Source organism: Temnothorax americanus, unplaced genomic scaffold, assembly GCF_048541705.1.
Source record: "Temnothorax americanus isolate GAGA-0224 unplaced genomic scaffold, ASM4854170v1 Scaffold34, whole genome shotgun sequence".
In the NCBI taxonomy this organism is placed as follows: domain Eukaryota; kingdom Metazoa; phylum Arthropoda; class Insecta; order Hymenoptera; family Formicidae; genus Temnothorax; species Temnothorax americanus.
In genome coordinates, this window is record NW_027509485.1 from 1,763,370 (window position 1) to 1,790,822 (window position 27,453).

At 43.6% G+C, this 27,453-nt stretch overlaps 1 protein-coding gene across 1 annotated transcript in view; it reads left to right on the forward strand.

The window, feature by feature from the left end:
• Window positions 1–375: 375 nt before the first annotated feature.
• Window positions 376–27,453, forward strand: part of LOC143901492 (uncharacterized) — a gene marked incomplete at its 5' end in the record, with an annotated part of 79,767 nt that continues 52,689 nt past the window's right edge. Inside the window, 2 exons of the mRNA XM_077413855.1 lie at window positions 376–419; window positions 16,821–16,879. Of these exons, the coding sequence (XP_077269981.1) occupies window positions 376–419; window positions 16,821–16,879 (103 nt within the window). The remainder of the gene's footprint in view (window positions 420–16,820; window positions 16,880–27,453) is intronic.

Consider the following 27,453-nt stretch of genomic DNA (forward strand, 5'->3'; position numbering starts at 1 on the left):
GCACCGGGGCCGCGCGCGCGAGCCGTGGAAAAGGACGAGAAAAGGAAACGATTTGTTTAACGTATATATATATATATATATATATATTTAGAAGAAAAAAAAACCAAAGGAAAGTTCGGTTCTCTCTTTTTTTTCGCTTTCTTTATTAAGTAAGAAAAGAAAAACCGGAAAGGAAGTTTTCGCGACGAGAAAAAAGGAAAAAGGGAAGGAAAGGTGCCCCGGGCGAGAGGACTTTTTTAAACGACGCGGCTCGACGTTGTAGATACTGTGATGTTGAAAGCTCGCGCGAGAGCTTGCAGTGAGAGAGGAACGAAGAGGATCGCCAATCTGCCGGCTTCGAGTGCGCCGATGTTGTGAACGTCTTCTTAACCCGTCCTCGTCCTCCGAACTTGTCTCCTTGGGATCGGCGCGACAAACAGGTGAGTGGCCGACAATCGACGGGTGAAGGGCGACGGTACGTTTCACGCGACCCTTCCTCCGTTCGCCTTTCATTTTTTCTCGTTTCGCGCGTCGCCGGCGAGTCTCGCGCGCCACGCTTCCTCTTCCCTCGATCGCGCGCGGCAGATCGCAATCATATGATTTTTTCCCCCCTATCGGATTAATCCTTCCGCTACCTCTCTCGATCGCGCGGATTGCTTTTGCCAAAACTAAAACGTCGAGACTTTAGCGAGGAAGAAATCGACGAAGGAACGGACTTTCCTCTTTTTTTTTTATGATACGGCCTATTTTGATACGAGACACGATATGAGGGACTTAAGAGGATGTAATAAAGGAGGAAGAAAGCCTTCCGTGATAAGTGGAGATAAGTAGAAACGCTCGGCAAGACGAAAACGAACGGAAGCCTTCTTTCGAAGCGAAGCACGTGCGAGCGCGATATTTTACACAACATTTTATACACATTTAAACAACCGTTGCGACAGCACTTACTTTCTTTCAGTAGAGGGATACGTAAGCTCGAGAAGCGGCGCGTCTTCCGCTAGTGATACACTCGCTTATTTTTCTTACGGCGCGGGCGTCTGACTACGCGGTTCGTTTCCCCTTATAGAGTTATACGCTCCGCGCGAAGGAGACACTCTTGATCGTGTGGCGATGTTGACGGTGACGGGTGTGATGTGCTGGTGTTAACTGTGCTCGCGTTAAGAAATAATCGCAAAACGAAACTCGCGTGTAAAAAGAACGGCAGCGACGACAATATCCGAGTGACAATGAGATCGTGCGAAAGATCCGTGTATTTCTTCGATCATTGTGCTCCTGACTAATAAAACGAGAACGATCGTGCGATTGCACGAGAAACATCGTGCAATTTAATCGCGCTAATGATAAATAATTACGCGACTCTTTATTGAAACGGACGCGCTAAGATATTTAGGCGTCGTATACCTCAATGGTCTAATCGCGTTCGGAATATTGAATCGCTACTAAAATTCGCGCTGCTTTGGTGACATCACTTTGTGCTATCGACAACTAAAAAAAAAATACAGATGGAATAATGTGTTATTCATATAATCATTGTATAATTAACGACGTCGGAAATATTCTCCAAATTATAATGGCGCGAATGAATATCGCGATACAATAAATACTTCTGTTGTAGAAAAAGGCGTGTCAGAGTTATACAATTAACTCAATTGCATAATTTTTACGTAAAAGTCGTATTACTATTAGAAATATCGAGCATGAGAGTGTTCAATAAGTGAATAAGAAATTAAATCAATATATAAATTATAGGGAATAAAATGGCAACTGAGAGTGACAATAAGTATGCGCTTGAGAAAAAGAACCGTTTTTAAATAAAGCCTCGTGTGACAAGTGGCAACAAATTGAGTTCTAAAATACTCGGAGAATTGCAGCCTGACGCAAAAGCATTGATGAATAAAGGAGAATTTGAAATGCGCGATAATTGGGCAAAACTTATCGGAAGCATCTTCGTGACAGTAGGTACGGTCGGGTCCTGTCAGCCAGAAAAGCGGAGATGTCAAACATTGTTCCGACGGCAGCCGTTTAACCCGCGACAGGTCGGGACAGACGCAACGCGGATTTGTTTTTAAATCAATAACATAAACCTCACCGGAGCTATTCTCAAACGCGACACGTAAACTGAAATGTATAAATAACCGGTCATTTAGGATCGGGAATATCGGTGTAATTAATAGTGCTTCGCGAATGTTGAATTCAATTAACGTTTCAAAAACTAGCATCGTTTTTCATTACGTCAAGTATTTTTACAACTGGTCGAGAATCACGTTAATTTTTGCTATAATTGTGAATTAAATCTGTCGATTTCGTGATAGCAAAGAGAAGGAAGGTAATCGTCGGAATTAAACTTAGAAAAAGTGAGAGAAGAATGGTGGTGGTTTTAATTCAACGTTTCATCACTCTCTGTTTTTCTGCTGATTATCGTAAAGCAGAGATTCGCACTGTCATTTTGGATAATTCCAGAAACCTGATCTCTGTCGTACACTTAAAATTAATTAGCGACGAACGATGACGTATCCATGGAACACTGTTAAGATGTCGTTCGCGCGAGCAGTCGTCCGTATTGAACTAAGAACACGAGAAAGAGACCAACGGAAAATCCAGCGGAACCAGTTTCGTCGGTTCGGGTACACGTTTGAAAAAAAAATTCCGGTTTTGGAGCGAAAGGGTTTCAGTAAAGCGCGCGGCGGAACTGTTTTGCTGTCGGAATGCCGCGTGCAGTTAGCGGTTCGATCGATGGTCGCGTATAAACAGCTAATAATCAAACGAATCGTGTCATAAACAATCCCCACGGTGGGGGTGGTAGGGTGGTGGTAAAAGTATAAATGAGTGTCGATCGGTAGTGGGGTGTATAGCCAGGGGTGGGGGTGGCGGCTTTGAAAAGCGCAGAAAAGCTTGACCCGCATAAAAATTTGTTTCGATACATCCGCGGCCCCGCGACTCGCTCTCTTTCTCTTTCCCCTTTCTTTATTAGAAAGGCTTAGTTAATAAAAGACGTCAGTCTACTGTAGTTTCTAGAATAATCTAGAATGTCGATTCTCGTCATGACATTTGGTAGTACCCGCGCATTATGAATTCGGACGAAACGTAGTCTAACTACTACGGACTTTGAAACTGAAGCGTTCAACCTGTTTTCGGAAGATACTTTGATTTTTAATTCCTTTTAATTCTGGACGGGACATCTAAAAGCTACAGCAACTTCGTCAGATTAAAATTGATATTAGCTTTTTTTCAAACTTCGGGCAAATATAAACAATCATACTCTCATTCTCTCAGGTATTTAAATTGATACAATTTCATGGTCAAAGGGCTAAGCGCGAAAGAACTTTCGTGACAGCGATTCGTAAATCAAAGCTCATTCTTGTATATGTTATTTCCCTGAAGTATAATTCTCAATTTTTTTGGATAAAGTATCTGTGATTATTTGCGACAATATTCCAAGAGGAAATTAATTATTAGTTTTATTCATTTTTATTTGTCATCTTAACGTTTTGTCGACACAATTTCAATTTGCATATTTCGATTGCTTTGCGATATTTTATGAGTAAATTTTTTCCTAAATAAATTGTTGGTTGTATCAAAATAACTGCTTTTTTTATCGCGTAAAACTTACGAATTTTTGCCTTATTGAAATTTTGTTATTAATAAATATGCAAAAATGGAAAAGCTTTTTACTTCCTTGATATGTACGTTAACATGATGATATGATTAGAATTTTATACACTTTTAAATTGAATCATATTTTTGAAATTTTTATTTGTATCACATTTTCAAATTTGCGTTTATATTTGTTGACAGCTGAAAGAATGATATAGTGTTTTATGCAAAATTTTGTTTATAATGCAACATAGTATGACCCGCTTTGAGATTCTACAAGCGAATTTGCCAATGTATTATTTATGGAAAATTCCTTCCGTCTTCATATTTTATGAACTTTGCGTTTACAGATTTCACATTTAGCTTACGAACAAAAATTTATAGAATACCATAATTAGATTTTTTTTCGAGGGAAACGATTTCACAAAAAAATCATTTAAATGAAATAAAATCACAGAAAAATTGTTCATAAACTGACAATAGGAGAAACTGTATTTCATGTTTTTTGTATTATTTCTATGTCCATTTATCGTTGTATCTCGTTTAATTTTTACATCGCGTCGCAATATCTGTCATTATTATCTTTCAAAGAATTCTTCGTATCTTCGTTTCAATCAACATATTATCGCATGTCTACTTTTCTCTGTCCATCCTCGGATAAACTTTAAAGGGTCCACTCGTGTCTTTTCAAAACGGAGTCACTCCAGTAATACCCTTGACAGATATGACATTAATCTTTCACAGAAATATAGAAAATTTAAAAAGTTGAACAGGAAGTCAAAAATGTGTGTGTGTGTGTGTGTGTGTGTGTGTGTGTGTGTGTGTGTGTGTGTGTGTGTGTGCGCGCGCGCACACATATCGCATTCGTCCCGAGAAGATATTATATAATGGACCTTTATTTTTGTCTCGCACAAAACTCGTCACTGTCATCATCATCTCCCAAATGAGAAATCTATCCGTCGACGAAAAACGTCAGAGTATCGATGACGCACGTAGCGCACCGGGATCGTGGAGTTCATTCCGGAAAGAAACGCAGGGCGAAAGTGATCTTGTCGGCGCGTCATATCGGCGTGTGACTAGGACGGGATGTGTAGTCGTCGAAGATCGATGCGCCTGAAACCGTTCAAAAAAATGAAACAATATATACTGCCATTTTTCCCCCTCCGTTCTGTAAAAAACCACGAGGTCGGTTCTGTTGTTGTCTCTCGCAGTGGGAACGCCATGCCAGAGGGGTGGGGAATATGTGTACTCCGAGGGTGAAAGGTATGATAACGTCGAACGGGTCGACACGCGATGTATCGGTCGGCGAAGAGAGGAAAAATTGGAGGAGGGGGTGGTGGGGGTTGTGAAGGTTGGCCCCGAAAGAATCGAAAGTTTCGTTGAGTCGTAGACTCGCGGAGCAGCGTGGCGAGGAGGACGGGATGGGACGGAGGAAAAGGGTTGGGGTTGACTCGAGGCTGCTTGCTTGTAAGAGTCCGGTGGTACGGAGTAGGGAGATACATTGGTGGATCAGGGGTAGGATGACGAGGGGGACTCGGGAAGGACGCGCGTGTAGAGGGGATGCAAGTCGAGGGTGAGTGGGTTAACTGCAAAACCCGATCGTCCGTGTTTTTATCTTAAGACGACTCTCCTCCGTAGAAGCTGTAGGAAACGGGAAGAAGGGGTTTCTCGTCTCTGGAAGGGATTCCTCGCCGTCGGCTCCGCGCGTTGGAGGGGTAGATACGGCGGCGGCGGCGGTGGCGGCGGCGGTGGCGGCGGCGTCGGCGGCGTCGGCGTCGGTAGCGTGCGTCGCGAGGGGGTGCAGGAGGGGGCGGTGGTGGTGGCAGGACCGGGATCGACTGGGGGGTGGGTGGGGGTGGTGGTCTCGCTCCTACGAAAGAGTCGGTGGGGATAAGACTACCCTCGGAGGCAGGAGTGCGTTTGCGCCGCCGCCGTGGAGGTGGCATCGGGTGCTAAGGGTTGCTTATTCGCCCTGGTCCCTGGCGGGGGAGGGTGGTCTCTCTCTCGTCGACGCTCACGACGGGGGTGGGGAACCCCTCGTCCCCGACTGCAGGGTTAGGGTGGTCTTTAGGTCTGTCAGTAGCAAAGCGGCGGCCTCATCATACGGAGCTGCCGGGGCTGACCAGCGAGGCCGAAATCACTTAAGACGCGTACACCTTGTAATATACCCACCGGTACAGCCGCGCGCGCGCGCACCGCTAACCCACTCACACATACACACATACACGTACACGACACGTTACACGTACACCGCATACACCGACCAACACGCACACACGCAAACACTCACATGAGACTATTTGCGCGCGCGCACACGTAACACACGCGCGACACACACGTACGACCGGGGGAAAACGACGTACGGCTCGCCTATACCGCACGGAACCCGCGATTCCACCTACACACGGAGACGCCCGGCTTACATGCACGTGCGTACACGTCCAAGGAACGCGCACACCCGCTCGCGGATATATACGTATGCCTTAAGGACACGAAGGACCAAACGCTGTGGAGCTACGGGTCCGCGAACGTGGTGCACGAGGCCGTGGTGAACGGGAAGATCGTGCGGAATCTCTCGAGTCGTTGGCGGCTGCTAGCGGTCAACGGACGAACAGTGCTCACTGGTGGTGCTTGATCGTGGATAAAGCGCAACGTGACTCGCGATGACGACGAGGAAACTTTCGCGGAAGACTATGTGATCCCGCAACTAATACTCCTCGCATCTTCGCCTCGCGATTTCACAAAATGATCGGTCGACCGGGTAAACTGTAGGTGGACTACAGTGGTGGCGATTGGTTACAGTGTCCGGGCGTCGCTCCAGCGGTACTTGGTCGATCTACGGATGAACATTTGTGTGTCCGCGTATCACGCGATCCGCGTTTCTTTTTACCAGTCTGTGATCACCGTTGCTCCTACGGCACGCCGTTCGTGACTTAGTGTGACACGTGTGTTTATCTCGGGGATAATGTGGTCGCATCGCAGATAAGGTAAAGTTACGCGCGCGTGGCCGGTGCATCTCTTACTGTGTTTCGCAGTGTCTCGGTGCTGTTCCGTAAAATACACACCGATGAAAATGATCGAGCTTTAGTTGCTGATTTGCGCTTATTATTGTGTCCCTGTACCATACCTCGGATATTTTAAAGGCAATCGTTGCGTATCATCGAAACTTGGCGATACCGCGATAACGCAATGGTAAACGTTACGAGTTTTAGCGGACGAACGGAGTTGCAAAGAGGGAGAGAGAATCGACGGGAAGAAATAAGAAAAGTTACCGTGAGAAAAGACAGAAAAAAAATGAATCGTCGGGTAGTTATTCTTTCGTGCGTTCCGATGTTTCTTCCTCCTCGCCCGAGTTCGGGAAGAGGGTCGTCGGACGTTGCGTGCCTTCGTAGCGATTGTGGAGTGTAAACGCATTCGCAAATGTACCTTGTTGCCATTATACGCGAGCATACTTCGCGCTACCCTGATTTAGTTTCGAGTCGCGGCCCGTCCGTGATTAATGATGGACGCGGCTTTAAATTAGGACAACGTGCTATTAAATTAGCGGGATAATTTGATACAGAATATAATACGTGGGTATCGGTATCGCCAAGTGTCGGGATAGAATTTGATTCGGTCAAATGGCGAGATTATCGATGGGCGCGGAGTGGAAATCATATTTTCGAAGCCCATCAAGCTAATTTTAATACGCTATTCTTTACGAGGTGTATAAAATGATCGTATAACGCGGGTGCGCTAGGCATGCTGATTTTCGAAGCGAGTAAACGCTCGCCGGCGGTGTTTAAAAAAGCTAGCCCCCCCCCTGGTGTGGGGTGACGCTGAAAAGAGCCGCGATTCGTATTATCCGGTGGTGTTTAATTGAGATTTAATTGACCCCTCCATTATTCATCGCGATTGTCAATGCGCGGTTTGTGCGGTGTGTACTACCAATGTTTCGCTTTCGTTACGCTCATATTATTGTTACGAAATACAATTTATGCTTTTTGCTTTTTGTTGCATTTTATTTATTTCCATTTTCCCCACGTGTGTACGCATTATCCTCTGTGTCTCGCCTAATCGACGCTGCAAGCCCTCGTCGCAATGTAACGATGTAGCTGCTTGTACGATTGTATACGCAGATTTACGAGGCTCCGTAATTTCGACAGCTTGCACGATCCTACACATATCCATCCCACACATCCTTGCTAATTTATATATATATTTTTTTTATACAGTTTACGTCATAAGGTGTGCACAAGGGACGACGATTCTTGGAATTATAAATCGACTGTGTAAGAAACTTCGTAATTTCTTTGCGAAACCGTTGTGGAAATCGGATTGCGCGTAATAACCGTTACCGTCACTGTCACCACGACGCGCGTATGAGTCTTTCATAATCGCATGATTTTTATCGCGCGTCACCTCCGTCGGGAGATCCTTCGCGGTTTCGACATCGCGTTTATATTCACATCTATTTTTTTCTCGCGAAGAGACCATTCCGCTGGCCGTCCGATAATCCATCGGGTTTACCATCCGACTAATAGAACCGGTATTTTCCGAACCTTTATTTTCAGCAATCTTAAACTCGCTCGCTCGATCTACTCCATTTGCGTATGAATTTTTCAAAAAATCAATTCAAGGTTCGTGAACCTCCGGAATTCTCGCGGTGCAAATGCGACGCGAGCCAAGATGTAAAACCGAAGAATATCGCTCTCGCGGATACCACTACTGAAAGATTAACCGATGTTTCAACCGGTGCTCTTCATATTTGTGGATTTTTCGCGAGAAATCATGTCCGATGTCTCGTGGTTTTTTTTTTTCATTTTGCAAAGTGAGCAATAAGTAGAAGTCATCCTCCGCGATATCCGCGCGAACATTTACTTAACGATCCGACAAAAACGGATATAAATAGCGGAATTGAGCCCGTTTTCTCATCGAGCAGATCGTATTAACATAGTTTCGAATAATTACTTCGCTAGCCGAAGGAAAGACTGATTTGCCACGGTAAGGTTAAATTAGTATTTGCGTTGTAGCTCAAGCACTACTAAGTACAATGAATTATTAATCGTCTCCTCAAACTTTCGCGGCTATCGCTTGAGAATCATTGACACGTTTCTCTTTTCGAAATATTTCTTTGGCGTTACGATACGAAACTGCACCAAGTTATTAGATACTAATTATTTTTTCATAATATTACTTTAATGTGTTATATCCATCGTTATCGTACAGCACACTCTATTAATGAAACTTAATCAATTTTTGTGACTTATCCTATAGAAACGGATCAGAATATGTCATTGACATACAGGGATACAGGTTTCCATCGGCAGCGCGTTTCGTGTCTATTTAAAAAAACAGAAAAAAAAGATTTTGTGTCAAGTCTAACGTATTTTTAAGTTTGCCGTAGAGAGTATCGCGCTAAAAGTGGTATAATACATCGCGAGTGCATCTTAATACAGATTATTTTACAGAACAAGATGGTTATCGAGCGCACGAATAAAGATGCTATTTGTTTTTCATTAAACGTGTCGAACTCGATTGTGTTTCTAAAATTGTCTATACGTTTTCATGCCGTTTATAAAGAATGTCTCTTAAAAAAGAGTTTGATACTACTTCTTGATACTTCGTTACTTCCTTTAGACACCAAACAAGATTGCTTTCGTTTAATCTGAATAGCTCGCCATTAACTCAGCGATAAATCGAAATTCCATATCTTTTGGGTTATCGAAGAATAGTTAAGTAAACGTGTCGTAGAAAGTATGTACGTAATACATATATGCTACATATCTATATAAATAGATCGGTACGAATGAATGAAGTTAATTTTGATATCGTGAGAAGTAGTCGCGCGCGAAATTGCGAAGTAGATTTCATATATCGTGCAGATCAAATTTTAGACTCGAATCTCTGAGGAAGTGCAGCGTGTTCGGATTTGTACAGCGCGTGAAGAGATTTGTCGAAAATTATGGCTCGCAAAAAGAAAAAAAAAAGAATTTCGACCACACTTGGTGTAATTCTTTGATCTTTCGTAAGAGGCCTTTGACCTATAATCAACGAACGTGTCGAACAATACGGGGCAGCTGTCACTGTCCCTGTCTCTGTCGCTGTCGCCCGTTATCAACATCTGCCTCGTAAAGCGGCATAGTAAGTGTGGACACCGACACGCGACTACGCGCAACGGCAACACGCACACGTACGCATCCCGGCGCGTCCGTAATCTACAAACAGCTTCGAATTCAGAGAGTTTCACGCTTATCGCGCTCTCTCTCTCTCTCTCTCTCTCTCTCTCTCTCTCTCTCTCTCTCTCTCTCTTTCTCCTTCCAATATTTGTTCTCGCGGCGAAAGGGGGATCGAGTGACTTTTATCAAATGGCCGTATTGTCGTCGAAAGAATGGACGTCGCTTTCCCACGACGCGCTCCTTAACATCCATCACGGATTCGTTAACGGCCCGATAAAATACGGGTATATACGCATTGACGCTTTTGCACACTCCGGCGCGACTCACGTCGGGGATTTTGACAGCGAAGTTCCGTGTTTCGATATACGTTCGTGCATCAAAACCCGCCTGGGATAAGACACAATATAACGTTGCCGCCGCTATAGTATGGTGAAGCATCTTTATAAGCCGCGCGACGTGCGTACCGACAACGCAATTATAACTTTGATGCCTACAATTGAAAGCAAAAAAAAAAACCATTTCTCGCGTGTCACAGAAGAGAAATCAATTTTACATACACGGCAAGAAAGGGTAGAAACAGGTTGCTTGATTAGCTTACTTGCTTGACAGCGGGGTTGATCGAACGGGATTAAAGTTCGCATCTCCATTATGGGCGATCTTAGCGTTACTCAACCCCGGTGCTCCCAGTTCTTAATTAATTTTGCTAAAGCTAATTTGCGGCGGGGATAAAAGCAGATTTCCAATGTACCAAATCGCATAACTTTTTCTCGGTTAGGGAGCGCACTTAAGCCCCGACGACAGAAAGCTCGGATATTTGGTTGAATGAAATCTCTGGATTACGCGATTACGAATCCGGTGGGGTCTCTCTAACGGGTCTCTAAGTTCGCATCCGTTCTTGCTCGCGAAACTTGCGGGAAACGTCCCGGTTTTCGGTAGGAGTTTACCGCTTCGCCTTGAGATACATCTAGAGCCGTCATGCGTCAAATGTGATGCGCGCTGGCACTTTTCGTATCGCTCGTATAAGATTACGAGTGCGCCTAGGGAAATAATTTATTCCGCGAATCGAATGTACTCGGGATGCACGTATTTTTAAAAGTTGCAAAAGTGTTAAAACCTAAGTATAATATTCCGCGCAAGCAAGATCTAATATACGCGATGGAAAAGTGTTAAATGTAAATCTATAATTGTAATCGAAACGTTGCAGAGCAAAAAACAACAAAATAAAAAGGTATCTGTAAGAAATAAAGAAAGGTAATTTAATTTAATAAATATATAACTTAATAAGAGCACATAACGAATATGCGTAATTACAGCTATTGGTCAGACGGCACTATATGCCTCAAACAGTTCAATTTTATCTCTCGCAGAAATATAATCTGTACAAAAACAAAATAATAAGTAGAATTACCTCGGGCAATGAATTCTATTATGCACTTTGCGCGCACTCCCGCCGAATAAAAAAAAAATGACACTCGTTTTTCGAACCGGGAGTGGATTGTCATTGCGCGAGCTTAATCGCCCGCGTCATTAGCGTGCCTCGCATGTAGACGAAGAGCTCTGATTACATAGCGTTTCTCAACTGTGGAGCGCGGATACTCGAGGATCATTCGAGGATCGTTCGAGAATCGGGGCTAGCTGCAATCGAAGCGCGGAATCGAGCGATTGAGCCGAGATCCAAATGAGTCTGCGTGCATCGAGCTTTAGGAATCTCGCGGCCGTTATCATGTCCCAGCAAGTGTTGGGAGTAACGCTGTTTAAGCCTGTTCCCAAACGGCCGTGGCCGTTGTCAGAAATCCGCCAAGTTTCGAACTGCCACTCGCGCGGTGACGCGTTAAGACGCTGTCGTCGTCGTCGTCGTCGTTGTCGTTGCCGTTTAAGCTTTACGCGACGCGAGACGAAAACTTTCGTCAGATCTGAATTGCCGAGCCTAATCTCCCAGGACACGCGCGGGCGAGAAGTGAACGAAGTAGGATGCATGCGAATGAAGTTTCGAAAGTTTTAACTTGCGGAGGAACCTTCCAAGTGTGGAGAGACTTGGAAGAAAGAGCCTCGATCTAATCGGACTGTGCCATTCGTGATGAAACACGGAAGGGCGGAAACTTTCGCGATCGATATTTTTGGAGCGGAGAAAAGTAGTCACTCGTCATGAAAAGAACGCGAAAACAGTGTCGAGTACAGGCGACACGAGCGAGGTAACGAGCAATAAGTAAAAGTGCACGGAAAGTAACTCTCTTCGCGCTTTGTAAAGATTTGGAGACACGGGACAGGCTTTTATGGGCTTCGCGAAGGAGGAACCGCTCCTTCGCGAGACGGCGTTCCCAAGTTCGTTGAAACAAATGTAGCCGAATGCCGGCCTATTTGCATACTCATTGTGCTGTAAGTACTTCACCCTAACGGCGGTGGTTGGTAGATCTCATAGCGAAACGGAATACGATGGTGCGAGGTCTCGAAAGCGCGCCGAAAATCGTTAATACCGAGCAGGAATGTGTTGTCTAAAATTACGTGAAATTACCTACGTCACATTACACACGCAGAAAAAAAAATATATATATATTTCTTCTGCTTTCTTCTAAAAATTATATTCCATTATTTCGAAAAGTTATTTTTATTATTTTATTGATTTACTATAAGTCTTTTTGTCCGAGAGTTTAGATAGATGTGACATAATAAAAAAAATAAATTGTTTATTTGTAAAATAATAAAATTTACAGCTCGTTGGTTTAAAATCAATATGAATGCAGGCAATATCAATGCGAGTCAGAATACCGATGTTGTGGCGCGCACAATTCTTTTATTAAAACAATTAATGTCCCGGAATATTTCGATCATTGATTGCGGTCATCTCTTTATCAGTATAGTTTATCTTTTACGCGTTAATAAGTAACAATTTAGAGAAGTATAAAAATATATAATTAAACTAAAACTGTATTAGATCATATTATCCACGCTGATTGATATAAGTTTCGATGTTTTAATTTATAATTTACTTACCGCCACGATCTCCTCGCTCTTTCTGTTTACAGTTTCTTTTATGGTGACATTCTTGATTTCAATTCATAATAGCTACGAGAACATACGCAAGTTTTTTCCGGAGCTGAACCTGAGAAGGAGAGGGGGTAATATATTGTTGACTATAAAACTACATAATATACTCGGCCAGAAATTATTAGTCGAATCGAAGTTGATTTGACGTCGATGCGTCGAATACTAGTTGTTATTTTTGTCGTCTTCGGTCTTGTCATGGTTATTTTTTTATTAATTGCGTAATTATGAATATTTTTACAAAATTTCTATCGTCCAGTTCTATATTGAATTGATGCAAAATCGAAAAGCACAGTATAATACTATTCAATGTAGAGAGAAAGAGAGAGAGAGAGAGAGGGAGGAGAGGGAGAAGGCGAGGGGAGGGCAGGGGGAAGAGAAGGAGAGAGAGGGAGAGAGAAATTGAGGTGGGAGATCCAAAAGATTTGGTTATTGCTTTGATATTGCACATCGACTTTATTCCGAAATATTTCGAAAAAGTTAAATGTTATAATAAACGGAATTTCTCTATGATTATTTTATATTATTTTCAAGGCTAACGTTTTCAAGGTTGGTTCGTTTTGCCGCGTTTTCTCATGAAGAAACAGTAAAATGCCGATGAGACGCAGGAGGCAGGACGCAGGTCGCGGACACGAACGCGAGATGACGTTTTAATCGCACCGATCGCACGCAGCGTGACGCAATACGCAATGCATTCGTCGTAAGGCGTCTATGCCGTCTATAACTTTTCTGTGTATAGAGGTTATATTGACACGTAAACTGTGCGTGTATCTTGCGTTTCGCGAACTGCGAATAGTGCGAATTGGTAAAGGCGCATTTAAATCGTCCGCAACGCAGAAAGTTAAGGTTAGTGTCAACTCGTCGCGTATTGACGCGCTGCGTGCGTGCGATAAAACGTCATTTCGCGTCTGCGATCTGCGTCCTGCCTCCATATCATCGTCTTTCGTGTAGATCGGCATTTCATAACGCATTTCGGCGGCTGTATCACAGCTCGTAAGTACACACGCACAATAATTTCCGTCATCTCGCGGTCGGCCTTATCAAAGAAACACTGGAGGAATTTCCCGTTAAATTTTTCTAATTTCTTGCAACATCGCGGATTAGGATCTAACCGCAAAACCGCGGACAATTTTAAGGACGATGCATGCGGAAGGTACTGCATCATCGTTTTGCAATCACTTGCGGTGAGATGTATATGTCGAGTGCTATTATTGTGCTGATACAATTAAACCGCGAAACGCACGAACTGATTAGGAATATGTTTATAATAGCAATCGCAAGTAGAACACAATTTAAATAGCGGTCTCCTGCAATCAATATTATATGTATTATACCCAAAAATTATATATATTATGTCAAATATGAATATATATATTTTCTAACTGATTCAAAAAATTAATAAGATATTGTCTTCGAAAAGATACTTATATTCAAGATTGAGTCGTACCTCTTCTCGTCATCTACCGAACTCAATGATTGCCGAAAATAGAAAGCACATTGCAATTAATAATATCGGTAATTGGTGCGTATGCGTGTCGCGTGCCGCTGAACTTCAAAGGTCATCGCCTGGCCAGCGCGAGTTTAATTAACGCAATCAAATGAAAATATTCATGTACGCGCCGGCGCCGGGGTCGGTGTGCGCGCACCGTCCGCGTGTCGGCGTGAGCCGGCCAGCTCATTATGCAAAAGTTCTGTTGCGTTTCCCGCAATTTCAATATTCGTTCAATTCCCGAAAGGCTCGCAACGGCAAATCGTGGCATTGACACAGATCGCGCGCGCTTCAAAATCGGATATATATAACTCGACTTTTCGGTCGGACGTTTTAAACCGTCGTTGAGAGTTCGATGCGTACACCGCGCGTGCCGCTGTAATTAAAATAGTACTTCGATAGGGGCGCGTAATGAATGTAATGCGTTTCATTGTATATTTAATTCTTCGACGTCTCGTGTAGTTAAATGGGATTATAACGTGCGTTTATAGATGCCAAAGATATCATGCCAGACAATCGCGTGTTTAATTGAAATTTATATGGAAAATACGTTGCAAATTTTTCCAACTGTCTTCGCGTATGACATTATGAAAGTTTTTACTCCGCATATCGCGGGTTTTTATATTTCTTTCGGTCATTATATGTGCGGCGGTTACTTGATGTGAGGAAAAAAAAAGTCTAAAAATCTTGGGCTGAGTCGCGTTATGACATCCGTCGTTTTATTCTTGCGAAATAATTTTTAACGGAAATACCAATGCATCGAGTGCATCAGTTTGACATAGATTACGTTTCCCCCATTCTGCATAATCACGCGTGACTGCGTGCGCGTTATCTTGCGACACACTCGATCTAATATCAGACATTAGCGCACATCCCGGAAATCGTGCAGCTTTCTGTCCAAGCTAGCTCAGCAGCAATTGGTGTCCTTCGTCACCCCCTACAATTGTCTCGAGGATACGAGCGGAGGCTCGCACGGTAATTGCGGATTAACGTGTCGCGCGTTAAAGCTCGCGTCTGATGTATGCGCGCGATCGCGTTTGAAAATAAAAACGCGAGCTGCTTAGACATGTGGGAACAGGTGCATTTCAGTTTGTAACCTTCGTCGAGTGTCGATACGATAGAATTTAAATCGCGCCCTTACAATCATTTGCGTGAATAATTGAGTAAAAACGTCGCTTGGCGTTATCACTTTTGCACGTCCGATTACTAAAATCGCGAAAAAATGGCATAATCTATTTTTACGCGTCGCACGAAGAATTATTATTTTGTTGGCACATGTCCCTGACTTATATATGACTATAACGTGACATCGACAATGGCCACAATGCGTTATCGGACGACAAAGTTTAAAAGTCGGCAACGCAGTTAAAACCAGTCTTTATATACCGTCGAAATCAATGCATGCAGCATTGTCGGAAGTCTATAAGAAAATTATTAGCGAAATCAAGCGTTTTCGATCGGTTCCTTGAAATACCACCATCAAGCAGACTCGACAATTCATCGCTGAGTCATGACAGCCACGTCGATTGAGATTTGCAGCATTTAAATTAAGTGCGCGGCAAATCGCGTGTCTATATCGGATTTTTATTACCGAAGAAATTGCAGAAGAAATTGCCCCGCTTATCCGTGTGAATTTACAATTGTTTCTCATCTTCGTGGAATTAGAGTACCATATCGATTTCTCGATATTCGTGCGAGTGCTCGTCCGGCGACGTACGAAATCACGATCGATTTACGAGCGGCAGGTGAGGCAACGAATTATATACGTTATGTCGTTTACGTCGACGATCGTCGCGGCTCTTTGTACCGCAGGAACGCCTTACCTCTGCAGCCCGAGGTATCCGCCGTGACGCAAATCGGTGCACGCGAGCTCGCTCGCCGCGCGCGTACACGCACCCGTATATTGACACTTCTGCGGTGCAGCGGCGTGTGATGCGTCGACATAAACGCGCACGGTTCGTTGCTGCGACCCGGCGACCCGGCGTGCACACGCGCGCGGGTACGCGCGCGTGAAATCGACCACGTGTGTCCCCGCGCCGTCGTCGTTATCATCTCGCCGTCTACAGCGGGATGGCAGCGGATAGCGCCGTTGCTGCGGGGAGGAATCGGTCGGGATACATGAACGCATACTAATTAAAAGCCGCATTATCGCCGCACGTCGCGGGAAGATGTGCTAATTACATCTCGAAGAAGAGAGGTCTTTTTTGCGTCTCCGTCATGGACCCGCGAAGTGAATGAAGCGCGAATCTCACGCCTGCTTTCTTTCCGTCTCTGAAAAGATCTCCCCGGTAAGCCCCGGTTCCTCTCGCGCGCGCTGCTGTGCCTTGAATCGGCATACTTGAATATATACCTTCAACCCCCCACGTGGCATTATGTCGGAGACGATCTCGCAAAATTGCCCGCCCGCTTCCACCGTGAAGACATTATCCGCGTGCTCGTAGCATATAATTGTTATCGTATTGATGTTGAGGAAAGAGGAAAAAAGAGACAGCTGGCCACCGTTCGTTAAGAAATGCGTATATCTGATGGATTTCTGATGCTCCGTTTCTTCTGTCTAGATTGACGAATGACGCCGTAGCAGAGGGCTGGTTGGTGCGCGGATACCGGGACGCAAGAGGTAAGTTTAATGTTAAATTGAGAGGTAGAAATTAATCACACATTGAAATCGATCGGGCGAGTTTCGGAATTTGGTCGCGATCAATTCAATTCCGTGGAACGTGTAACTCATCGGTATTGATTAACAATGGCTTGAATATTGGCTAGGATGTTTAATGTTGTTCATAACTTTGGCGACTATACAGCTTGCAATCAAAAATAAGTATGTGGATGCCACGAATTTTGGATGCGACATCGTAAAATTGATTATAAATATTACGTTTCTTATACCGTCTTGCTGTAGTTGCTGTAGTTCAGGATCGAACAAATATATTGTTTTGATTATAATTTATTTATACATTAACTAAAAATAAATTTTCGAAAATCACTCTATATTTACCTATTCTTCAGTAAAAATGTTTCGAATGAATTTAAAATGGATTTTTATCGACAAAAGTTTAAGGCTAGCTATATCGGCTATATCTAATATCTGAAAAAATTTTATTCTAAATTCAAGACTAATTAGTAATATTTAGTATGTATAAAACAGAGATCACTAATGTTTACATGCTTCGATCTTTGTATATATTGGGACCTAGAATAACATATTGAAAAAGAATATTTTTACATATTAATTTTCACATATATGTAGTTCTTTATTAATCAGATTCTTTTTTACTAATCAGACGTTGAGGGAGATCTTTGTATATTTATGTGAATGCTTGGGGCCCTTTAATTGTCAATATAAAGAGAAATATAGTAAAAATATTTTGTAATATTATTAATTAACACATAATATTTATTTGGAAATCTTTATACGTTTAGCTATGTAAAATATGTCAAAAAAAATAACAAGAAAATATTAAATCACTATGTATGACTTTATTTGAACATTTTATATCATTCTCATTGGTAAAAATCTATTTAAAAATGGTCATTTTGAAGTTATTTACAACATTTTTATCGAAGAATACGTAAGTAGAACGTGGATGATTTTCGGAAGTTCATCCTTAATTAATGATGAGTGCGTGTAGGACATCACACCGTAATTTATTGATAACGTGAACATTACAAATTGTTCATTATTAACATTATAGTTTTATTTATTTTTTAATTTTTTCATGAATTATTTTGCGTATAAGTATATATAACGATTTAAAAAAAGCACAGTTTATAAAATATGTATAAATATGATTGTTTTATATATTGGAGTTACTAATTTGCGAGAAAAGAGCAAAAAGTTATCGATATTCGTATTAAAGAAGAATCGTTATATAGCGAATATGGTAAAAATTTGATGCGTTTTTCTTTTAGCAACTTATAGATTTATATTCTGTTTGCTTTTTTTTCCTTATATATTATTTTATAATTGCATGAAATGCTTTTTATATTCGGATTTATTTCGTTGCAAGGTTGTTCCTCTATAATTTTATTATTTTTTACTTTGAATTTGTTTTTGAGATTCGGTCTATTTTTGCGAAATAATTTAAAAAATTTTTTATATAGCAATATATATTTTATATATGTTCTTTACACACATAGACACACGCACACACACTTTTTTGGAATATATGCAAAACTCATATGTAAAACTGAAAATTACGTGAACATTTTTTATTTTTTTATGATCAGTATAATCCAAGAAAGACGATACGAATATATAATATAATGCATTCAATGATAACAGCGCGGAATATTAGATAACGTTTGTAATAACCACATAGTAGGTACTCCGTGTCCATACAACAATCACGAACCACTGCTCTCGTAGCTTTTCCTCTTTCAACTTACGCGGGGTTCTCATCTTTCTCTCGGGAATTATGCATGCGAAAAGTCGAGATCCTTCCATAATGCGGTCGATGCTTAGAATTTAAAATGCATTTTATATCGTTATACGCTCACCACATTCTCTCTCCTTCACTCGTTTCTTCTCTTCCTTTGCCCGCCCTCCTCTTCCAGTTCCGTGCACGCGCCTATATCTCACTCCACTTTCCAAGACCACGGCTCGCCTGCCTACTCGTTCAACAGACGACATATGTGTCTTTATGAACGGTATGTGGAGTAGACAAGTGCATTAAAACCTCGGGCGTTAGTTCAAGCTTCAAGAGGGAGGAGGACGACTGGGTAGAGCGGCAGGGCGGATGGAAGGCTCAGGAGGATACACAAAAGAATGCAAAGTAAGAACCACGACCTCCAACCCCCTCCCCTCGACAATCCACTTCGTATTCTTTTCTAGCTGCATCCTCCCCCTTCCCCCTTGTCCTCCCCCTTGTCGCTTACCTGCATAACCGCGTTTCACGCACTCCACCTCTCCCTTCCTTTTCGTATCGTTCCTTCTGTGTGCCGGAGGTTACAACGCATTATCATACAAGGCGACACTGCGGCTCGTCTTCTCTTAATTGTTTCCCGGTCTCGCCGCGTCGCGGGAGGGACGTGGCCACCCTTACAGCGGCACGTTTCTTGCCACGATCAACTCGCTGAAGTGCGAGAACGACGCCAGGGAGTGTTATCTCTTTTTGCGCGCGCGAGTCGAAAGCACGAGACCGGGGGTGAGAGACAGAAAGCGTGATAATTTACGAGTGGTCACCAGGGTGGTAGGGCGTTGAATTCATCTCTCTCTTTCTCTCATCCGCGGCGGGATCCTCCGTGTTCTGGTAATGTTCGACATCAAAGACCCAGGGACATTTCGCGCGCCGATGGCTGCGAGAAGTTACCCGGATATGAAACCGTGGGGAACAGGCTCGCGCTCTTATTGGTGTCTACGGGTGGAAGATATCTTTTTGTTTTACGTTCAATGAATTCGGGGCCGCTGACATCACTGGTATCCGCGACAAACGGCGCCCTTTGTAACTTGGACACGCACGATTTCGCGATGTTGCATCGCGCTTTTAACGCTAAAGAGAGATCTGGAATGGTATTGAAAAACGATCGATTTCAATTATGAATTATATATATGTGGAAAGATTTTAATCGTTGTGCATGAACCTGTGTCGAAATAATCCAATCGGCAATGGCACTTGTTACTCATTTCATATGGAGATACTTAGTGATTATTACGAAATTATTGCGAAATGTGTGCGTCATGCCCGTTTAATTAGACCAAATGCGGCGGAGCGGCCGCCGCGTTCTATATCGATTTAGAGAAATTTCAGATTAGTCGTCGTAAAGTTCGTCGTAATGAAGGGATAATGGCCTTTTGAACTTCGCGGTTAGTTTCGACATCTGTCTAAGATGAGCCGGTTCACCGCCGATTAACCCCCGATGAGTGCAACATTTCTCAAACTCTCATTAAAGATCTGTTTGCCGAATATGCGTAATCTATCATTGAAAATTTAATAATCGCGGTCGATCTCTGTCTAAGTTATTCGTAATTTCGCGATAATGATAATCCGAAATTTATTCTAATTAGATTATCTAATTCAACAAATTAACCGTGATTATATAATTGTTGAATAATCCATCGCATAAACTGTTGACCATTAAAATGAATCAGTTTACAAATTAATCCGGCAAACCAGTTGCAACATGCAAATTTCTAAATTGGCAATCAATAAGACCTGCGACAAAAAACGTCACCCTACCGCTTGCTTATCCGCGTCGTGTGATATGCTGTATCAATCAGCTGTAGCGCTAATTGTGCGCGTTCCGTCTAATCACCCCTGATTTCACGCATCAGCGAACATCACAGCCTCTCGTCAAAGCGACTCTAAGTATATGTTTGGTACTGAGAATCGGCAATACATTTTATCAAAATCGATCGCGAATGATTATTGGGAGGGGATATGAATTTAATCTCCCGCGTAATGATTCAGAGACACAAGCACCGTGTGCGTTGCAAACGAATGAAAAGCAGTTTTTCGCTGCTTCTCGATGTTGCCCACAATACGCAGAAATGTTGCCGTGAATGGATAGATGAGGCGTTTACGTCATATCCCACATAAGTGGACACATATAAGTATATACACCAAGTGTACGAAGGTTCCTAATCAATGTGATCATCGCTTCGTTGTCGCGCGGGAAGAGAGAGACGGGGGACAGAGGCGTGCGTACATTAAATAGCCGTCGAGTATGGAGAATGACAATGGTACATCGACTTGTTCTTCCGGAACGAACGGTTTCCACCGTCGTTTTGTGTCGCGTCGCGACGAATGGGGCCGGATCTTCGGTGACTGGGTCCCCGCAACGCGGTTGGGCCCCGGTCGATTATCCACCTCGGCCAATCGCGGCGTAGGCGTAGGAAGGATACAAAGGAATCGGGTGGTAATTATCGGTAGCGCGGGTTCTCCGCACGCGATTCGTCCGATAAACACAACCTGCAAGAGAACGGAGCGCAATACTTCTTTCGAGGCGAAGCGTGTCTCTATATTCGCTTACGCAAATATCCCGCCATTGCCCGCGTACCTGATTAAATAAAACTATAGTCGTACAATTACGATTAATGACAGCAAGATTCGCCATCTTGTGCGTGACGCGGAATATCAGGCCTGCTTGTAATTCAGCCGCGTAATTATCGAACGACACATATTCCGCATGGAAAATAATTGTGACTAGAATAGCGTCCTCGCAATTTACATTTAATGCTTTATACAATACGCGACAAAAGTAAAGCTCTTCGTAAGCGTTATATCGTTCTTGCTTATCGCGCTGTCGCATTCTGCCGATCTCGGTCGATCAAGATTCAGGAAAAAAAAATAAATAAAGAATTTATACATCGGAATCGTGTCGCGAATCCGCACGCGATCGGAATATGGCGGCGAGCGCTCTAATAAAATACTTTTGATGGAACTAATGGCAGCTCGAAGATTATGTTCACGGCCGGCAACGCTCGTTTCGCGTAGGTATTTGAGCGCGTGATGAGCGGAAGGCGATAGTGAATTCTATGCGAAGGAGGGCGTGCGAGCATATTACGTTTATGCGGCCGCATGCACTCGCATACGAGCACACGGATGATTATGCGATACGCTTGTCTGTGGTAGCGCGGGCTTATGAGTCGTCACTAGACATGTGAGGATGACTCCGATCGGTCCTTGATTCGCTATCTTTAAACGCCTTGTTGCCACGTAGTTACATCTGCAGCACGTAGCGAAATATTTCGCAGACTATTTTCTGATGAACTTAAATTCATATAAATGCACGCTTAAAAGAGATTCGATTTAATTTGGAATGCGCGCTTTAAGAACTATTCTTCGAAGTTGAAATCTCCTTCTCGTGAGTCCGTGTCATCTTCCTAAAATAATAGACAAATTCTCTTATCGCTTTTGAAGTAGGTGTATGAAAAAAAAATTCTCGGAAGAATGCCGTAGGGAATCGCCGACTTGCGAGATATTGCTATATTATCGTCCGACGATATTTCCGGTTCCTGTTCCAAGAAGCGTGTTCTCGAAGATAATTCGTTATCGCGTCACGCGCCGGACTTTTCTCTGTCTTCCTTTCCGCAAGCGAAAGAGAGAAGATGGCGAGACGACGACGACGGCGGCATTGATGCGGAGGCGGTGAAGGAGGAAGGAGGGAAGGCAGGATAATTAAAGAGGGAGAATAATCCTGAATATATCAGCGTCATCGCGCGAGCGAAACGTATCCTCGTTGAGCGAGCCAGGCGGATGCACATTATGCGCCGTTCTTTGCGCGCGTGTTCTCCTGATGTCGTCCCGCAAGAAAAATATCCGCGTCCCGCTGATGCGTCAGCGGAGAAAGATCGGTTTAAATGTCATCGCGTCTCACGTTTTCCGGTTTCGAATTATCTTCGGCGAATCCCAAATATACCGAAAATGTGGGCAACCGTTGATAAATATCTTAACAGTCTCGATATAGATCAATAAAGAAAATGTCTATCAAGAAAGAAAAAGGGGAAGGGGAGATAGAGAGATTGACAATCTGACGATCGTTATTGACGCAATCTTGATAAGCGGATGTACTTAAAATACTTTTAACCATCGATCTTGTACTATTACCGTATAATTAGTTCTATAATTAGCGATATATCTTATAAAATAATCTTGACCTGTCGCTGTTTAGATTTTAGATAATACTTATATACCATTTTTTATGTATGTTCGGTTATAAACTTTTCAAGTGGTTTTCAATCAATTGTAAAAAAAAGTCGTATAAAGCATCGAAGTTTTTAATAGAAATTCATCATTTATTTAATCCTCATATTTTTTTGTCTTAATCCAAGTTTCTTCATATCAGCGATTTTATAGAGTTAATAATAATCAGCTTGTATATATCAGCTCTTCTTGAAATTCACCAGGTATAAATATATCGAATAATCAACCTCAAATTTTCCCCTGTTACGCATTGTTGAAATGGAGCATAAAGTACGAGTAATTTCGGCACATACGCAACAACTAATTAAGCGCGTACGCGTATCGGCTCGGTCGAATTAAATGAATGAAAATCACGTATAATGACAGTGTATCGCGCAATACCAAAAAATGAGGAATCACCGTTTTTCATACACCACACACGGAAGCCATTCATTAATTAATTATACGTGCATCATTCTCATGTTTAATCAATGAACCTGCATTTATCGCGTGTACTGAATAAACGCATGTTTTGCGCTCTTTGGATACAGGATATTAATCGTAACACGTGGAATTTTATATTTACTTTTGCGAAACAGCAGCAGTATTTACATTACACATCTGAAATGCATTGCTATAACTCTATAAATACATTCGCTTAGACATTACCGCGTAATCGTGCTACACATCGCGTCGATTCTTTCTTACAACGAAAGCTTGATTAAGAACTTATTTCCTAGAAAATGAATAATTGAAAGACAATTGGAAGGGAGGCTGTGCATTGTTTGCGAAACGTAAATGATTTGACGAACGGGATTAAGTCGCGAATAACGGAATCGTCGAAACGTTCTCCCGACGAGTGTCTGAGAATCGTGAAAGGAAGGCCATCGGCCTCTCCACGATGGATGGATGCGAAAGAATTCCCGGAAGTCGGAGGGCTCGGCGGACTGTGCAGTCCACCATCGAGGAGAGTAGCGTAGCGCCGAACGAGTCGAACCAGCGGAGCCGGTTCGTCTCACGACTCACGATATAAAACAATATTGATTGGTCGTACAATGCGGGTGGATTATGGGGTGGGTCGGTCCCCGGGGGTGGAGGGTGGACCACGATGCATTGTGCTCGCTGCGTCCGGTCAAACTTTTCATCGTCCCTCGCACCCTCTCGCGCTCGCGCTCGCCCGCGCGCGTGCTCGCCCTTCTCTCCGTCGCTCTCAGCCGTCCTCTCTGTCCCTTCGTCCTGTCCTCTCCTCGTCTGCCCGTCCTCTCGCCCCCCCTCGCCCCCGCCGCCTCCTCCCACGTCCAATAATTATTGCAGTCAGCCTCTCTCTCTTCCTTCGATTCCACGGTTCTTTCCAATGGCCACGTCAAGCTTAAAAGCTGCGCGAGCTCTACGAGCCGTTCCGCGGGCATCCAGCCGTCGATGCGCGGCCGTGTAGTGCCTAGCTGTCGCGAACACGCGGTGCTATCCTCCTCGTGCGAAAGATGTGTGCGTGCGCGCTTATGCATTTATATACCTTTATCCTTGATACGTCCCTCTCTGTCGTTCGCAGACTCCTGTTAATGGCCGAAGTGGCGGCGTCTTATTCACTCTGCCCGCGCGGTTTTGATCGAGGAGACTTTTATACCACGATTTAGGGTTAAGTCAGTTTTAAATAAATAAATTGCTGTGTAGTGGTTAAAATCCTAGTTCGACAAAATTCCATTTCTTTGAATGCCCGCGACGCGAAATATAAATATAAATGCTCAGGAAGAATTATATGAGAAACTTATAATAATAGTACATTTATATATTTAACGAGTTGAACGAGAAGTAAAATAGAGAATGCGAGTTATACAATTTAAGTACCGATGTTTTATTAGTTTTTCGCGAATAGTTAAGTGCTGATATCGCGATACGCAAGATACGAGCCTTTGGGAAATTAGAGAGCTGTTTGGCACGAAGCCTTGAATTGCTCGCTTACGTCCGAGAGACCGCCGAAGTATCGTGTAGTTACACAATAACTGCGATACACTTCTAGACTCGCGCGCACCCGGCCGGGTATACTCTGAGAGAGCACACAGAACAAAATTTCACGATTGTTTCACCCTTCTCGGGAGTATCAACGTAAAGGCGGAGAAATGAAGGCACTGTACGCCGGACTACTTACATGCATGTTGAAAGTTTGCGATTCCAAAACTACGGTGAGTGCGCACGTGTATTGCGCTTCTCTGTTTCCCCCCGCACCTGCTACTGACGCTTACGCCGTGAAAAAAATCGTGTAACGCGTTTCGATATGGCGCATACCATGAAACGAAATTAAAAACGCAATAACGCAGCACAAAGCGAAGCAATAACACGGAGAGAGGGGAAAAAGGCAGCTTTTTATGAAAAGGTTTATTTGAACATGAACTATTTGTCGCGACATATTTCCCTTGATTTAAGAAACGGAGGATATGACAAAAGTGCATTTAATGCAATTTTCAATACTCCTCGTCGCCACAATACTTTGATATATACGATTCCATCTACGTCGCGCTTTTTTCGACTCGCTTTTTATCGGCGAAATAAGCTATATCCTTCTCCCTTGCGAAAAGAGAAGTTCGTCTTTGCATTCGCCTCCCCATTCAAACGGAAGTGAGGGAAACGAAGAGACGCGGAGCGTTCGATTTGCTTCAGGATTGTTTCGGCGAACTGCTGTACGGCGGGGGAGTTGAGCGCCGAGTAGGAAGAAGGTGGAAGGGTGGACATTCTTGGTACCCATGTATAGCGTTCGGTAATTTATTTCTTGCCGGATCTCCTCGGCTCCTGACCACAGGGTGTCTGACAAGGGTAGCGCGCGGCGGTTCATTCTCGGGCATCCCCCACGGCTCTTCCGCCGGGAGGCAACTATTTCGGAATCAATTAAACTATCGGAGCGACCGAGTGTGCGATTGAACTGTTAATTAGCAGCTGCCCCGCGCGTTCCCAAATTCCGCAGAATTATTACGCTCGGATAAATGTGTTTGCTCGAGTGGCGGATGTCGTCTCACACACTTCGAAAAAAATGCCGAAATGTCGCGTGGCTAAGAAGTTTGTCGAAAAAGGGCGCTGGCTGGTTAACGTGGATTAATCCACCGTCGCGACGGTACGTCATTGAATGCGCGATATTATCAAGATCTGTTATAGAAACGTAGTACGTCAAATGAAGTATTTTGTGAAGAAAGAGAGAACCGCCGGGAGGGGGGAGGGGAGGTCCGGCGCAAAACAGGAGGCCAAAGTGTAAAAAAAATTGTTGGGCTGTGTCGTGAGCTTTGGAGCTCCATCAAGCCCTTCGAAGAGTTATGAATAAGGGATGAGCCCGCGGCGTGTGTGCGCCCATGCATTGACGGGGCGACCGCGCACTCACACATGCGTTCGCGCGAGTTTTAAGCTCGATTGTATGACGGTAAACGAATAAATGTGCAAATTTGACGAACCAGCCTGGCTCTTCGCTATTCGAAAATACGTAACGCACACGCGTGCGCCCATCAGTACACGCGGACGCATGCTGCGCACGAGCGGCCAACACGTACACATATGCGCGCCGTGCCATGGCGACACGTGCACGCACGCACACACGCATGCACGCACGCACGCACGCATCCTGGCGCATCGGGCGCACTTACGCCGGGCGCTTGCGTGTGCGAGCATACGTGCCTGGTGTGCGTGCGCGTCTGTTTACGTGTATGGTGTGTGTGCGTGTGTATATGTGAGCGAGTGTGGTGATCGGGGTGGACTAGAGACTCGTGCGTATGCGTACAAAATACGAACTCCCAGGCCGGCGAACTGGGCGTTCCTATATACGCTGGGCCGTGAATAAAAATAATTAACGGAGAATATATACGAATGTCGAAGCGCCGATTGATTTACGGGAGTGTGCGAAGGTTCGAGGCGGGACCCGTAATTTCGCAAAAACCGCGTATCTGCGGGCTCGGCCTCGATTTTTGTTTTTACCCCCAGACCAACCAGCGCGGCCGATCGACTGCACGCGTATACGTGCGTAGGTGGTTCTTTTTTTTTTTTTCACTACTCGTCGCTCTTCAAACTGGTTCGGCCCGGCGCCGCGGCGGTCCATGATATTCCACGGATTGCCACGGATATTACGGATAATTAAGCAATGGATTTTTGCGTTTAATCGAGTGCATAAATCGAATGCACTCCCCGATACTATGAGATGCTTCAGTTCAAACAATCATTCGCCCGTCGTTGAAAGGTTTTTATTGTGAATTCGCCGAGTTATGCAGCACACGACAATACGGAAGCGAAATTAGCCGCTTTTCTTTCACTGGACATCTTATGTACAGATTTGTCATGAAATTAATTTAATCAGCGAAATTTTACGAAGCATAATGTATCATCAATTCCGTATACAATTAAATGCGTTGTTCGATCTTTATAATACATATAATTTTAATTAAAAGATTTGATCTTAAGTGTCTCAACATATTACATATTACATCAGTTATCAATTTTGTAAAAGTAAAATAACACTCCTTTCTCCATTTCGTGCTCCATGAGATATTAATCAAGCACGATTTTTGACAAATTATTGTCGTAACCGCCAATTTCGTCG